The 17,159-nt window shown below is 34.6% G+C and overlaps 1 protein-coding gene across 3 annotated transcripts in view; it reads left to right on the forward strand.

The window, feature by feature from the left end:
* The first annotated feature begins 15,998 nt into the window (after positions 1–15,998).
* Gasz (ankyrin repeat, SAM and basic leucine zipper domain-containing protein 1) overlaps positions 15,999–17,159 on the forward strand; it is a 204,145-nt gene continuing 202,984 nt past the window's right edge. For 2 of the 3 annotated variants that reach the window (XM_073085343.1, XM_073085344.1), the window contains exon 1: positions 15,999–16,187. In XM_073085343.1, the coding sequence (XP_072941444.1) occupies positions 16,098–16,187 (90 nt within the window). In that variant the 5' untranslated portion in view covers positions 15,999–16,097. The remainder of the gene's footprint in view (positions 16,188–17,159) is intronic. The other variant, XM_073085346.1, reaches the window with a different exon arrangement.

A 17,159-nucleotide genomic window follows, 5' to 3' on the forward strand; every position in this document is an offset into this window, starting at 1 on the left:
TAGTAGATACTGCTACGAATGATATGTAGTTCTTCTGCATTATCATGATACATATTATTTTGTCTATACAATGAATACAATTAATCCTTAGGTCCGTACGCTAGAAAGTACGAAAGTACGTTAAATAAAACTTTGTTTGAGTTTTAGCTTTGTAATGGATTTACTGATCAGTAAAGCTTACAGTCTAATAACACTTTACACTAGTATCTTAAGTAGTTTCTTTCTAAAAGATACTGTAACGAGTAGATATATTCTTATAGCAAGAATATCCAATCCATTACCAAACAGTGGTTTATCCAATTCAATATTGTCTAATCTTACGGAGAATAACATTAGATGTATGGGTATTCGGAATTGGATCGAAGATCGTAAGAGGGATTGAAGGACAAAGACGGCGTGGTGTGGGTCGAGGTGGGGGGGACTGCCCACGCACCACGTCCAAGCAGTAATGAGTTGAAAGCGGATACTTGTAGCGCACTCAGAGCGCGCGTGTCCGGTTACCCGCCTAATGTTACCCGGATAAACAATGACGTCCAGCCTTTTAGCGACATTTGTGAACCCACTCAACACTAGACATAAGCCTAAAAAGATCTCGCATTTTTACCATTCGGCCTTTTTCGTCCGTATCAGAGGCCGACAGTAAGTGTCTTATTGTTGCTATGTATTCGTAAGTAAATTGAGATCCCTACTCTCGTGGGTTTATATATTTTGTGTACTATGACGGATAGCTAAGTAGGTATATTATTTAAGGTATGTAAAGTGTAGGTTAACACTAATCCTTATCCTTACTAATATTATAAATCTGAAAGTAACTCTGTCTGTCTGTCTGTCTGGTTGTCTCTTCTTCACGCCTAAACCACTGAACCAATTTTAATGAAATTTTGTACAAAGATAATCCGAGACCCGAGAAAGAACATAGGATAGTTTTTATCCCGGAAATCCCACGGGAAGTAGGGATGGCGATCTAAGATCGATTAATCGGAGAATCGATTTTTTGGACCAAAATATTCGATTATTTTAATCGATATTAGTAAGAATTGAATCGTAAACAATGCATTTGATCAAGTGATGATCTTTAGGAAAGTTTTTGTCCATGAGCCCTCGAATGTTTCAGAGTTGGTACGACCAATTTTCGCCAGATGGCGCCACTGCCATTCCAATGAAGGTACGAATTTTCAGTTTTTGTTTGTTAGTATGTCATATTATTTTCTTTTAAACGCGGGCGATGCCGCGGGCAAAAACTAGTTATAACTAAATAAAGAAAAATAATCAGCTAGCATTGGCAGAACCTCTTTCGTATAAGAAGTTGGTTTCAGGTGCTTATGAGCGGAAGTGACCTCTTACTTACGTAAATTGCATGTTTATTTGCTTCGTCAATTAAAAGGTGGGTTGCATCTTGTAACTTTAACATTTACAGCCTAACCAACCGTCAAATCCATGGTTAAAAATATAATTAGTTGCAACATTTTAGTTGAGGTTGAAATTACGTCATAACTAACACTTAACTTTAACCGCTCGATTTTGATCGGTTAAAGTTACTGTATTCGTCAACTTCCCTATCTGTCAATTCCGAATAAAAATTGCGGTGACAGCGACACAAATGACGTTAATGACAAATCAATCGGTGCAACACAGAATTCTTACATACCATCGCTACCGTCAAAGTTACTGTTATATTTAACCTTAACGCAAACTTTAACCAGGCTTTCGATGCAACCCTTAATGTTCAATAACGAGACTTTAACCCATCGATTTCAAACATGTATTGTCTACGTCTATATCTGCTTATATTCACTATCAATTCAGGCAGTACCACATCATATACCCTTTAATCTAACAGCACTCAGTCGTAAAGCCGCCTAGTCAAATGCACAGTGACGGAGCATCAACGCCAGTCCATTACTGAGCCGCGATACGCCATTAGTTCATTAGAGCTCTCGTGTGCCGCCAATAAGCCGCTTATAGTTTCGTAACCTACGTACGAACTACGTAACAATGGATAATAATTATGCGACAAATATCATTATTTGTTATTGGTATGTAACCCTTTATTTATTTATTATCAACTTTACACGACGATAATTTAATTTTTAATCCCCAATATATGTAGCTAATTGTATTTGTAGCCGTCTACTAATTTATTTACACGTGCTCGTAAATAGAGTCATAAAATTCTTGCGTCTTAATAATGAAATGAATTAACTATCCTTACTCTGTTTTCGCTAAATAATTAGTATGGATAGATTTGGCTGTTCTTAAAAAAATAGTGCCAATCTGAGTACTTATTTCTTGGTTATTAGGGAACTTTTCTTTCCACGCGTGTTTAAATACCCGCATGCGTATCTTATCGCGTCACTCACTTGCTATGGTCTCATGCGCACTAGAGGTCGCGAAGAAATTTAAATCAAGAATCAATCGGTCAGATTTTATTAACTCTTTGTTCTGCTAGAACAACGTAGATTACCCATAAAAATAATTTACACGGTCTTAACATTTAAGTGCACCGTGTGAACTAAGCCTTTATCGGATTTAAGTAAGTGGCTCCACGAAAGCCGTCAAATATAAAGGGATGGAGCATCCACGTTAGCCAATTATAGCTCATAGCCTGCGATGACGAGAATACGCCATTAGTCCATTAGTGATTCTATGCTATATTTACTACCATCAATACTCACGCCTTTGTCCGTATGAGCTTCAAGAGATAACACCGTTTATGTTATGCTTCAAAAAGAAGAATAAATAAATTTGCTAGTATTATTTTTAAAGAATCTTCAGAAATTAAGTACAAAAATTCCAATGATGGCTTAGTTGATTCTGAAATGAGTATGCGTGATATTGTACTATGTCTATTGTCTTTATATTATCTTGACCATTAAGATAAACACAAAACTTTGAAAATAAAGCTTAAATTAAATAAGATGACATGGTGCCCTGTACTTATTAGTCATTGCAACTCATACAACTTACATTCCTCCTTCTCATTAAGAACTCCTGTCGACGATGTCCCATTTTATTCCTCTGCACGCGTGAGATGTGGTAAAACCACGGGACTGACTGTGTGTTTCGATGACTATGAGCTTATGCACTCTTTGCGTGACATGAGAAAAAACCTAAAGTCGTGACTGACTTCATTCAGAATTTTACCTACAGTACATATTTTAGCCACTAAACTGATGACACTTGGATTCGCTTCAGGATATTCATGTTTAAAGCGAATAAATACGACAGCTACAGTATTTAGTTCACAGGTGATCTTATGTAACATAAGCTGATCAGCCCCATTGTGAACAATGAACAAACAAGTAAACATTTATTTTCTCTAAGGTCACAATATTATCTTCTAGACACCATTGTATATATTCTATTGTATTTATTTTTACCTCGAAACTGATTCTCAAATAGCCGCCAAATTCGATAAAGAAAAAGAGTGGTAAACTCGTCAAGTAGATCAATACCAACTGCTTTAAATATACCGTTGTTGGACAAAGACCTGTTTGTTTTCAGAAAAATCTAATTGATCTGTGTATGTTTTAAATGCCTTTAATGTTGTTGTGCTTTCCCAATGGTATAAATTCAACCATAATTATGATCTTTCCATTTTTTAATTATTTTCATCATGTGACATTAAAGCTCGTCAATTCTACCGAACAGAACAATATATTGTCTGCAAACAAAAAAGAAAAAGGCGCTGGGCTGTTTTGTGTACCTATTTATATTTACAAAAAACTTTCACCTTTTCCATTTACTCCAAAACATCTTATCCAGTAACAATTCGCATATTGTGTGCTAACTCTTCACCGGATTTATGTAAGTGGTCCTAAAAGCCGTCTAGTCAAATGTAAAGTGACAGTGACGGAGCATCAGTGTTAGTCCATTATAGAGGGGACGCGGGAGACGATACGCCATTAGTTCATTAGCGCTCGTGTTGTGTGCTGTCATAAGCCGATTGTGGACGACTCGAGTGATAAACAATAGCATAATAGCCATATATTCGGTTACTCATTTCTTAGAACTTATTTAATGGGTGGTTTCATTATCCGAGTACTCGAATGCTCTGCTTCAAATATGTTTCGTTATTACGTTGATGTATTTTAATTTAAGGTATCTGTACTTCTTTTGTGTTAGTATAGAGTTAAGTAATAATTGTAATTATCATGTTATTATGTAATGTATACGGCACACATATTGATAGGTAATAAATAAATTTCGAAGTGATTATATTATTTACATACTGCACTTTTAAATATTCTAGGAGCATGAACAGTATTTGCATATTTAAAAATAGTACGGTACTTATATTCTTAAATAATCTTCGCGATTGGATTGCAGCGATATCAGTAATACATATTTTTCTACCGTTTATCAGCATCGGAGTATCATAAACTTTTGTGGTGAGGTAATTTAGTCCTCCGGGTTTTTTCCGCCTCTTCAATCGACCTCTGATAGATCGCTGGCGGCAATGACTATCTAATATTGATCCACTAACGTTAAAACATATAAATGTATTAAGAAAATTAATACTAGTGCTAGTAGTATAATTGCATGGTAGAGTCTCCACATATAAACACGTAATCCATTAACAGAATTTGTAGCCGAAGCTCCATTAAATTCAATACAATATAAGAAGTTAACAGTAATCTACATCTTAGTGGTATATTTTGTAGGATCGGGCGTGGGGGGGTTCGGTTAGGGGTGCGGTCCATTATCCCGAGGTGAAGGCAACAGCAAAGACGTTAGTCCGGCTCTGTGCATCGGCGACTTTATGACGTTATCTCTAACAGGTTTCGTCCCCGGAATGGGGTTGCCTCACTGAAAGCACGGGATCCACCGCTCTGCCTGATAATTGCCTCTAATGGAAAAGTCTAGTCACTTCGTGCGAAGTGCATTCCAAGTTTTCGCTGCTAGATATAAGTTATTAAGTCTTATGCACGACAAACTTATAAATGGAAGTAAGGAGCGAAATGTGGTCCGGACTCTTCGGTTTTATGGTTTATATCTACAGACATTGTACGTATCAGACACGACCCGTGGAAGGCAAAATCATAGCGTTCCATATAATGTGTATGAATGTAAAAGAAACGCACAGACACTGGCCGTGCCTGTCAAAATACTGTATAAAAAATATGATTTTATCTGAGACGATACGTTGAATGACTACAGATATAAATGGGATTTTTATTAATACTAATTCTTGAAAACCAATATCAATAAATAAATACTATTACTTTTTACATAAATATAACAAACGCTAAATCAGCTCAGTAGCTTTTATCCATACTTAGATGCTTAGAGAAAATGAAAGAGCGGGCAAAATGTAATACACTTACGAGTATGTTACGGGACATACATATTTAACACGCATATTTACCGATTGGCGTGGGTCAGAGGGAGGGTAGATACCATGAAGGGGTGCGAGGGGGAAGACGGTCATTCAATGAGATTGCTTCTTGCCGCCACTCTCAAGTAATGGATCTCGCCCAAATAGACTAGATCGAGGAAACGCGCCACCCTATTGCGTTAGTGGACTGGCTTTCCCCGCTCTACTCCTTAAGAGGACAAACATTAAATATTATGTGATACACGTGAATGTTTTTTTTTTATTTTTAAGTATTGTGAAAATTAGTTAAGTTCGTATTATTTGTTTTACTACTTATAGATTTTGTATTTTCATTTTTACATTTAGTGTGGTCAGTTAGCACAAATTATAATAAGACAAGAACATAAATTAGACTGTAAAATAATGTAGAGCATTAAAATATATGTTTCTGTGTGTCTAATAACATCCTTTGAAAAATTGTGTGCTCACATCTAGATAGAGCATAGAAAAGATTTAATAGGTTTCATAGGCTAAGAAAACTTGAAGTACAATAATTTCAAGCAACGTACGTAAAAGTACGTTCTTATTTATGTCGAATACCTCAGTCCTCTTAAAATCCTTGATATAACTATAATAAAGAAACAAAGACAAATGAAAGAACAAGAAATTTTAAATGGAATTAAATGAATCTACAATACATTGCAATCTATTTACAAAAGATAGAGTTTAAAAAATTGGTACGGAGAAACAAAATAATCATTCCATTGGATTTACTATGTATACACTTACGGAGGTAAGTACAAATTTTATCAAAGTGCCCCCGATACGTTGCAAAATGTAGTGCTTGTAAGAAATATCATGCTTTTTTGCCTATTTTCTTACACAGGATTTTACTTAACAACAAATAAGTTACAGATAGAGTATCGCAGCTCGCAGCACAATGGATTCTGTATAGATTGAATTATGGAGGTGGCGAAACTGGGCCGGTGTAGGGACAAGGGGGAAATGGAAAATGTGTGTCGCCAAGTGGCGCCTAACAGCTCCTGGACGGGCTCCGTAATGGACTGATCAGATGCCACTCGGACAACCATCCCAATACGCTACTGTATTGGTAAATGGAAGTTCGATCCATTAGACAGTTCTTTGTATTATGACAGATATTGGGGATGTTTTAAATAATAGTGATGATACGCTCTTTAGTTGAAATAGTACTATTTTAATAATAATCAGTTTTGTATAAAGAAATCATTCTGAAGTTCCGTTTGCAAAAAATGAGATATTTTTATTTTAATACTTTTCCACATTGATTATAAAATTACTTTTTTAAAATAAAGATGGTAAAAGCAAAATAGGTAACCGACTGGTCGCATAAAAGGACAAAAATATAATCGGAAACGGTATTTAAAACAATATTCAATTAACTGTTAATTGGTCGGAACATCTATGAACATTTTAATTCACTTTGATTAAGCATGCTTTTCAGCTCTTTTTCTTTTGAATAAAATTCCATTTTAACCATAGATTAGTAAAGATTACTCACTCCTAACAAAAAAATGTACCCAGTTTTGACAATTGAAATAGTTGCGTAAAAAAGTTTTGCCACGTCTCAGTGATAAAATGTCCCTAAAATATTTGAAATAATTATTTATTTATTACGTAAATTACGCAGTATTAGTTATTTATTTTATTTGTCAAGAATTCAAAAAAAGAACTTACTAAAATAAGCCGTTTGTGGCTTCATTCAATTTCAAGGCGGCGAAGTATCTTTACTAATCTATGATTTTAACATTAAACTTTTTCTATGAAAGAGTAGAATAAATATAATTTCTAATCAATAGTTAAACACATATAGTTAAATACAAACGCTCACCTCTATCATGTTAGAGTCTCTACAATAAAATAATTCACCGAGCCCAGAGTCGCTAGTTCATTATCCAAATGGACTACAGCTATTTGATCCACTTATGTGATTGCCTGCAAGCATTATCTCTCTCCTACTGAATGGAAGCCATAAGTCTACCTCGTAACTCTCTGCTCCTTACAATATTCGTTTGTACGTATTAATAAAATACTTACGTATGAATACAAGAGTTACTGGCCCCACTCACTTTAATAAGAACTGTTCATAAATACTTGGACGCTGAAATAGATAAAAGTAGCCTAGATATCTATAAAGAAATGTGTGTATGTCTGTCTGTTTGTGCTTAACTTTCAGTACACGAATAAATCACCATTAATATTATTGATTTGATTAATCTCTCGCGAAGATTTCTGGGAGATATTTAAATATGTACCTAATAAATGGCGCGCGTGTATTAATATTTATTTGACATCAATTATAACCAAAATATTATAATTGATTTTAAACCAAAATGTATCCAATTAATTTTGGGATGTTGTATGGTTGATCCCAACTGTATAGATTTCGGACCTAGTAGAAAGTAGCTCCGATAAATTTCAGTCGTATAAAACTAAAAACCGGTAAAGTGTAGGAATAATTACAAGTCCTATTTTGGGATGAACCCGTGCCCAGCAGTGGGATATGAAAGATGTCCACACAAGACAGACAAGATGCTGAAATAAACAGCATTATATACGAAAATAATATTTTATAGTAAACTGTAGGCCGAAACTAAATTAATTTTCTTAAGTAATTCAGAGGAGTGGAGACCTTAAAGATGGTGGACATAGTTTATTGGTTAGTTCCAATCACTTAACATTCGGAATCCGTATCTATTAATTATACAAGACGCTGCTTCACTAATTTAATACAAAACTAAGTCTCACAACAGGTTTTAGTGGCCTTTCGAGCTTCGCCATATTTCTATCAAACTTTCAAGAAAAAATAAGTCGAGGTACGAAATAGGTAATAAGCAGCAGTAAATAAAAGGGGTACAAAGTGATAAAATGTGGTAGAATTATTCGTATTTCGTATTCTGGAGGCACACCGCCACACCTATTTCTACATTATAACAAAATTAAGCATTGATACATTTTAATTTGAAGGGTCTTAACACACCTTGGAGAGACTCACGGAGCATTCCATCTTAGTCGTCTGGGGTAACAACGCTTCCGACCTTATGATCGGCCTCACGTGGAATATAAGTTCTACATGAGTTTGATTGCAGACGTCCACAGGCAACAATGACGATTTATGCAGACGTAAAATACTGTAAGCTCGATTGCTACTTCTATAATGTAGGTAAAAAAATCTGTTTGACATAATTATTATCATTATAATAATGTGTTTTTTTATATTTATTTGATGATATTTGCTTATGCCTTTTAATCTATACCGTAAGGAAGATACGCTCTGTTCCCTACAATTATACTCGTCGGAAATGAGATTTCGGATTAGACCGACGGCTGATGAGACGCCAACGAAATGGACGAAAACGAAAAAACAATTAAGGACGGAATTAATATGATTGCATCGCAATTTGTGGGCTACTGTACCGATACAAGGATCACTTGTTATCTGACGGGGTAAGTAAGATAATATACGATATCGTAACATATGATTAAGAATATTTATTGAAATGTGATACAAATTATGTAGTTCGACCGGGGAGGTACCACCGCCACGCCTTATTTGCTACGCAAAGCAAAGCAACTCTTGCAATTCGATGAAGTGGATGTTGGCTGATTTACATATGGAGCAACCATCCTCAAGTGTACGCTTCTGTGATCAGCTTCAGATAGAACCGCTGTTATGTAATCTTTCCAAATAAATAAAATTAATGTGAAATCCTGAAAATAGCAGATAGGTATTGTTAGATAAAAATCTCAAAAAAAGAAAATTAATTGTTCAAAAAAAATCTAAACGCAGTTTCATAAGCTTTATTGGTATCAAAAGGGGAACAAAATAGAAATTCTAAAGAAATTAAAAACCCCACATAAAGCTGCCATTATACTCACAACAAAGATGTCCAGCTTCAGTAAATTACTTTAAAATGTTACAAGTCGATAAAATGCATCATATTTTTTATACCTATGAGAGGTATATGAATTATTAAAAATAGCTTTAAAAAAAGTAAAGCAACTTATTCTTACTTATATTTTTTATCTGGTTACTATTGGCCATTATTTTATCAATGAATAAATGGAAACATGCAAATTCATATGAGTACCTTAAATTTTCTATAATGACCATGATCGAATTTAAACCACTGGACGAATAGTCTTGTTTACATAAAATAATTTTCTTTTGTTCCTATGCTTGATGTATTTATATAAAAATGAACATGTAAGTATTCTCTTATGTACGTGAGTTGTAGGTACTCTTTTAGCAAATAAATATCTTAAACCGTATATAAATTAATAGAATAAAATAGCTTTTTTTATACGTTTCATTTAATTATTTATAGAAATTAGTATTTTCAAATAATAATGAGCAGTATCAAATCATAGATTAGTAAATATTACTCACTCCTAACAAGAAGATGTACCCAGTTTTGAGAATTTAAATAGTTGGGTAAAAAAGTTTTGTCACGTCTCCGTGCTAAAATGTCCCTAAAATATTTGAAATAATTATTTATTTATTAAGTAAATAACGCAGTTTTAGTTATTTATTCGTAAATTTTCTCTAAAAATGTTTTTATTTGTCAAGAATTCAAAAATAGAATTTACTAATAAGCCGTTTGTGTCTTCATTCAATTTCAAGGCGGCGAAGTATCTACTAATCTATGTATCAAACAATAACAATATCACATTATTCGGTCTGCGATTAATGTTGAAGTCTGAGATAAAACTGACCGTTTATGGCGGCCTTTACCCTCGTGTATCTGCACTCACAACCCGGTTTAATTAAAAGTTAACAATGCCAACGTCTAATTGGATGGTTTATCTGTGTGTCTCTACTGTTGTGAATACTACCTATACAAGCAATTAGCTAGGTCGAAGGAAAAGTATAAATGTAATAGGTATTATTGTTAAGATAGATAATAATAATAAATATAGTCCAATAAAGACGCATAAATAGGCAAAGATAAGAGAGTTCAGTAACTTTTTCACATTTATTTGTCAAGTGATTTTCTTGTTTTATTTTTTTGTTTTTCTGGCTATTGATGAGGTTTTTTACTAACTACTAATAACTATGTAGGTACGTAGTTATGTTACACATTAATAAGAGAACTTTGGACTACTGGATCTCTGCCCACAAGAGGGGGAGGCCTGGAGCAGACTCTACTTAGCTGCGCTAAAGTTCTTTAGTAGAGGTATGTACAGGGTTAGTCTAGACTTAGTATAAGTCTAAGACTTAAGGGCTACTACTATAATTATTCAAATTTAAAAGTAATTAATTATTATCAATATACGAACATGCAGCAAGACCATTTACCAGAAACAACAGTGTAATAACATTTCAAGTTATTCGGGAGCAGTAAAAAATTAAACATTGAATCAAATAGGTCTGCAATCCTGAAAGATCCACGTATATCCGCACTTCATATGTTTAACCAATGTGATACACTAAAAATGGTCTTGGCATCTACATTTTAACAAATTTAAATAAAAGATTAATCCTACATAATCTAAGTGCCTACCAATATAGATACTAAACCAGGTATTTCGATAAAATATTCACCCCTTCAAACGTCTTTGATTAAGCGAATATTCTTACAAGTTTTCTAAACGAATCAACGATACGTAAAAAAGTCTAAATCTAACACAAATTGCATACAAGATGTCTCGTACAGAGTTGTGGGTTCCGACGGCTATTACTTACAACGCAATATCAAATTGCTTTCAATTTATTTCGCAATTGCCGTCTTTGAGTTTCGCTTTGTAGGGGCCTCATGACGTCGGTCCGAGGCAACAATAAAATGTATTCGTCTCCGGAATGTTTAATATGGGGAAAAGTTTAATAACGCGTCCGGACCGGGGCCGGGCGGTCAGCGAGCCTTACGGCCCGCTGCGATAAATCAAATCTTTTACCTTCAACGCCACTCGGAGAAAAATCCTTATTACATTCGGAAATATTTCTTTGACCGCTACCAAATACGTGTCTAATTAATTCCGCAGTTTTTATCGAAACAGTAACCCTGTAGCGTCAGGTTGCTGTACCAATTAAAACTATTTTCAAAAGTAATCATCCGTTTTCTTTCTTTCGAAGATCAGACACATAATAACAATATTATCGGTTATATGTACCTAAAACGATAGTAAAGTGTAAATTAGCATTTGTTGCATAATAGTGGCAAAATAAATATTCAAAACAATAAACAATCTCACTGAAACACGTTCTTTGTGGTATAATAAATTACGTAGCTAGCTTTGATGAAAAAGGACGCCTGTACAAGTTCCAATGAGGGTCCCTCATGTCAACGCCGAAGGCGACGACATCGCATCATTAGCAAGCGGCACCTACGAGAGCAGATCTACCCACCTACCGTTACAACAGCGAACTTTTCTAAAACCTACGACAATTTTCCGCGATATTTCTTCAGTACAGTCTATTCTTTCCATTGCTGCGTACCAAACCGTTCTTCCTTTCATCGTCGTACAAAAGCAGCATTGTACAGCAGCCTGTATTTCGTGTAGTACGTCGTGAAGGTAAGTTCGCGTTGTAATACCGAACGGTATGACTTGTGGGCTCATCAAGACGCAACAGACGAAGCTCGGCCCTGGAGCCCGACGCCGACACAATAGCTCCCTGACGTTAATTAAATGTTAACAAACGCCCTCGTCGTCGCTTAATTGGAACTGTTGCCTATTATCCTTACCTTCCGACGCAGAGAATGACTTCCCAGCTTAAGAACCACACTTCAGACTTCTTATTCCACATTCTTTATTGTAAGTGGTTCTGTGTCTTCAATATTTTGTCTTTGTAACCATTATGTTATGAAACATAGCTATGTAATAATTATTTTGTACCTAAATCTGTCACAATAATTAAACTTTGTTATATAAGCTTGTATAATATAACTTACTTACGCCTATATTAGCAAAGCTTTTTGGTTTTCTATGTCAACTACACTCGCCAGGTCTATCTACTAATAGGAAGCATATTAGCTCTCTAAACAATGAATTATAGGTAATTATTTACCATGTTTTACAATTGGCAGTAGGAAAAGATTTTTTAACTACTGGTTACTAACAATCCTTTAGTCATTGAAAACTGCCTTTAAGTAAGTAATTTGATAATTACTCAGAACTCCTCACCAGCGGCGAACTAAGGTCAGTAGCATTACCATGAGTTAGCATAGAAACGCCACTATAGAAATGGTAAATAGAAAACTATTGTCATTTTGCTAGTGAATAACATAACTACTATCGTTACGGTATTTCTTGACAACGTCTGTCAAATTAATGACTCATGGGACCGAATTTGTATGGCAATAGATCATAATGACATTCGCTAGCGATTTGATTTCGATAGGTTTTTTACGTATCGAGTTACGTCACTACGGATTTTAGTTCTACGAGTAACCACCAGAGGCGCTGTACAATTTTTCATACATTTATTTTACGCAGTCGCTAGCGAGTAATACTTTTGTAAACTCATGGTAGTCCTACAGTACAGGTACAGTGTAAAAAGTAGATTCGATTTTACAAAATTGTCATAGGTATTCGCTGAAAAATACCTTTTTTTTTTCTTCTCGAGGGGGAAACCTTCAAAAGGTACCCGGTGCCGTGGGAGCGACACGGGGCTATGTGGTACTTTTACCGCACTAAAACCCCCCCGGTGGCCGTCCTCGGCGCTGCGTAGAGGACTCCGGGATCTCCAAAGGAACGCGACCGGAGTCCTCTCAGCGCACTGCCCCGTCGGGCTCCGCCCAGGTGACTTTGTGTCACCACACCGTCTGGTGTATACGACGGAATGCGACCACACATACCGTCGTCCTTACCGGGGTCGCTAGCCGGGCGGTTCGAGCTCCCACTCTTTCCGCCCGTAACCCCGAAAGCCCCTTTTAGTCGCCTCTTACGACAGGCAGGGGATACCGTAGCCCTATTCTGGTCCCGGAACTACAGGGTCATCGCTGAAAAATACCTATGACTGCAGTAACCTTTCATTGTCGCTGATTTATACCTACACATTTCACAGATTGTTTTGTTCTTACGACCTTTTTTTAGCAATTGTATTTATGGACTCTTCAGGCCGGGGGCAGACGGCTTCTTCACCCATTCGTCCGTTAAAGCTTCTGATAGAGGTTTCATTAAACTGTGTTTAATTATACTAACTGCCCCCAACAGCGGGTCGGTATAACTTTAACGTATCGTAAGTATTTACATACATTCACACATACTCAAAAATTGGATGCATGCGTAGCCAGAGATTCAAGTGTTCCTGTATGGATTACTATATTCTTTGTTCAAGTGTTTAAATCTTATATGCGTATAGGCGTATTATACCAGTATTCGCACCGACATACGAATTGCATAGAAAGAAAGAAAGAAATGGCTCAGTGAATAATTAAATAAGATAAGGTTTCATTAAATTCATAAGCTTTGCCATGGTTACATTATGTTCCAGGATTTCACATGTGTACTTATAAAACCAGTTCTGCATAGTCCCCGGAAACCCTTCAAATTACAATAAATACGAGGTAATCTATGAAGGGAGTAGCAACTTTGTGCTATCTTGCGCCAATTTTTGACATTTGAATAACCTGCCGCTTTACAAATTGGGTACTTGACAGTTATAACAATAAAATATGAAATATGTTGGATATGATAGCTTATAAGTAAACATAAATTATGCAGTATTTCGTTTATTTTTTAATACGTTCTAAGTATTTTAATTTTTAAAAAGAAATTTTCGATTTTTTATCTGTGGATTTTAAATCCCAAAACGGCGACAGTGCTGCCTCAAATGTCATGTGACGTCACTACATCGAAACCAAACAAGAACAAGACAAATAATAATTAAATCGTTTGCTGTTAGAGTTGGTTGAATTTATAATATGTTGTGAACCGAAATGAAGCCATACTATATTAAAGCTGATAGCGTGAACCTGCTTAAAGAATCTCCATATATGCAGTGCAATAAATCAAAATGGATACAAAAACTTCCGTGAGATAACCTATGGAAATATCAAATAAACAACGTAAGTAAAACATTCTTTATATTTACATTTAATCATATCGGACAATTAAAACATTTCTTAACTGACTTCAGACAGAAGAAAGGTTGTCTTCAAGTGATTATTAAGATTTTTTTAAATATACTTATATTCTTATGTGAACTGTTTTAAGGTTATTAATTGGTTATATTTATATTTACAGATCTTCCCGACAATCGTATAGTGACGACGTTATAGAGTATGTGCAGTTTAAGAGGAAGGCAAGTTTGTGTTTCATGAAAAGTAAAAGTTGTCCTGAACACAAGGTACATCAATGTGAGGAGCCAAAAGTTTCGAAAGTGGGCACCAGTCTGAAATACATAAAGTAAAGTACACGGGAAATAGTACTTCTTTACTTGCGTAACCTACCCAACAAGATGAAGGAAGAAAAATGACCATACAGTTCCTATTATTGCATTGCAATTTAATTCTGAAAATGACAGTGATAAAAATATATATCCATTTGTTACGGAAAATAATTTTAGTAATGAAGAAAAGCAGACACGCAAGCAGCACAAAAATTTAGCTTAGGTGATCTGTAGTAATTATTGTAACTGTAACATATGATAAATATATACAAAAGTTCTACTGTGTGTACTCACTAATAGAACCATATAAACCAAGTAAACAAAGAAATCGGTTAATAAAATACTAATATTAGCAAATCATGTATTTTTAATTATACAGTCATGTAACTTAATCAGTGCACATGCACCATCTATAATAACACAGTCATGAAATATTTTAATTGTGTCCTATTAATTACAGAATGGGCCCTTAAAATAGAATTCTCATAGACGTCTTATAATTCTATTCTTATCATAGACATCTATATAATATATTAAATATATGAATACTTCCACTTGCTGTTTTGTTTTGATTACGTCCCGTTCCAATGATTTGGAATTGACGAATCACTCGAGAGTTACTAAATTTATTCCTTTTTTTCAATAATACTTCTCTTACATAGATAGTATAAAATGTCATTGCTTGCAAACAGAGGATTTAAACATATAAGAATCTGCAAGTTCTTTAACGTTTATGAGATTTGGGTTTAGGAACTTATATAAGCAAATTTGTTAGGATATTTAGCGATCGTACTTGAACACATCGTCACTGCACACGCCTTGTAATTTGACATTCTTGCAATTGTACTAATAAAAGTTAAATAATTCCCAAGATTTCCCCTGAAGTATGTGTAGCGTCGAAGTTTATTTCTATATTTTCAATGTGTTGACGTCACGCTACGAAATGACACTTGACCGCCTGTTTTGGCGTAACGTTCCGTTTACCGTAATAAAAATATGTTTTTTATTAATAAATAGCCCTTTTTTCGAAAAAATGATCAATGAAAGGCATATATAATACGTATATGAATTCATTAAAACAGTTTCCCAAAAAGTGTCAAGTAGCCAATTGCCAAGTGTAATTATTTTATAATTAAAATAAAAAAATATTATGTATTTTCATTTATTGTGATAGAATCATGACAATATCAAATTCTAAAATTATTCTAAAAATTTGCCTAGCCATTTGATTAAGCTCCATAACTTAACATCAAAATGGCAACTCCAGCAGTCGTCAGTGTCACTTGTCAGTTATAAATTGTGTCAACTCACTTAGCTATCAGTTATCAGTCAGTGTACAAATGCGATACATGGAAAATGTGTTGTGACCTATAATTTAAATGATAATAAGCTTTTAAGCCGCTAATAAAAATGGATCCCAGCGAAAGTGTAACGAATTACCGACCAGCAGGTTATTCAGACGATTCGGATTCGGACGACGGCGATTTTTCCTTTGAACCGGTCAGTTACTATATCTGTATGCAGTGGAAACATCTATAATGCAGTAGTATTGATTTGCCGGCCATTACACAGCTTTTGAACACGACTTGCGTATGCCGTCTACCTATATTTTCAATGAAAACTCACGTTTTTATATGATTTTTTTATTTAAACGAACTTTATTTACTACTTTTCGAGCATAAGACTAGGTAAAAATGATTTGCTTGTTAATAATACGGGGATTTAGATCAATACCGGCGCTGGGCGGAGGTCGGCAGAAAGGGGTAATACGCATTAAGTTCTGTTATATTTGCTGTTTGTTTAAGTTCCAAAGGAATGAAACTGACTTCTATCCATATTTATTTTGATACTTGTTGATCTTTCTGGATCTAATTACCGAAAGAACATTAAAAAATCTTAATGTTACAAAGCACATTTATCAAAATTGTAAATATTGTATGAACTGTAAGGTTGTGTTAATTTTCACAGTAATATACCTGCAAATTCATAATTACACAATATAAAATTAAAGACAGAACATTTCAAAACCATTTTCACTTCTTAAAACTAATATTTTTACTGTCTATTGCCGCCGTGCTATTGGCTTGCGATGATATTTAGTTAAAAGAATAGCAAAGTATATTTACATTTTCACTTATTAGTAAACTTATACATTTGCATCTTGACTCCTCTAGGCAGTAATTGATTCCCCATTAGTACAAATTAATAAGCACTTTCAATTATTAACACAAGAAAATTGAGATATGAAACTAGACCAGCTGTGGGTCACATGCAGCTTGTGTGAGTTGCATGACTCCTCTTTATCGATTATACATATACTTACGGCAACTATAAAATTTAATCAACTTTGTAATTTAAAAATACTACAAAATTTCATACATACTAAATATCTAAATAATAATTAATAATACCATATTTATTTATAAATACACTTAAATACAGTCTCAACTGTTTCTGTAAATTTTCAAAAGT

Source organism: Epargyreus clarus, unplaced genomic scaffold, assembly GCF_041222505.1.
Source record: "Epargyreus clarus isolate Ecla_fem2 unplaced genomic scaffold, WU_Ecla_fem_2.2 ptg000023l, whole genome shotgun sequence".
Classification (NCBI taxonomy): domain Eukaryota; kingdom Metazoa; phylum Arthropoda; class Insecta; order Lepidoptera; family Hesperiidae; genus Epargyreus; species Epargyreus clarus.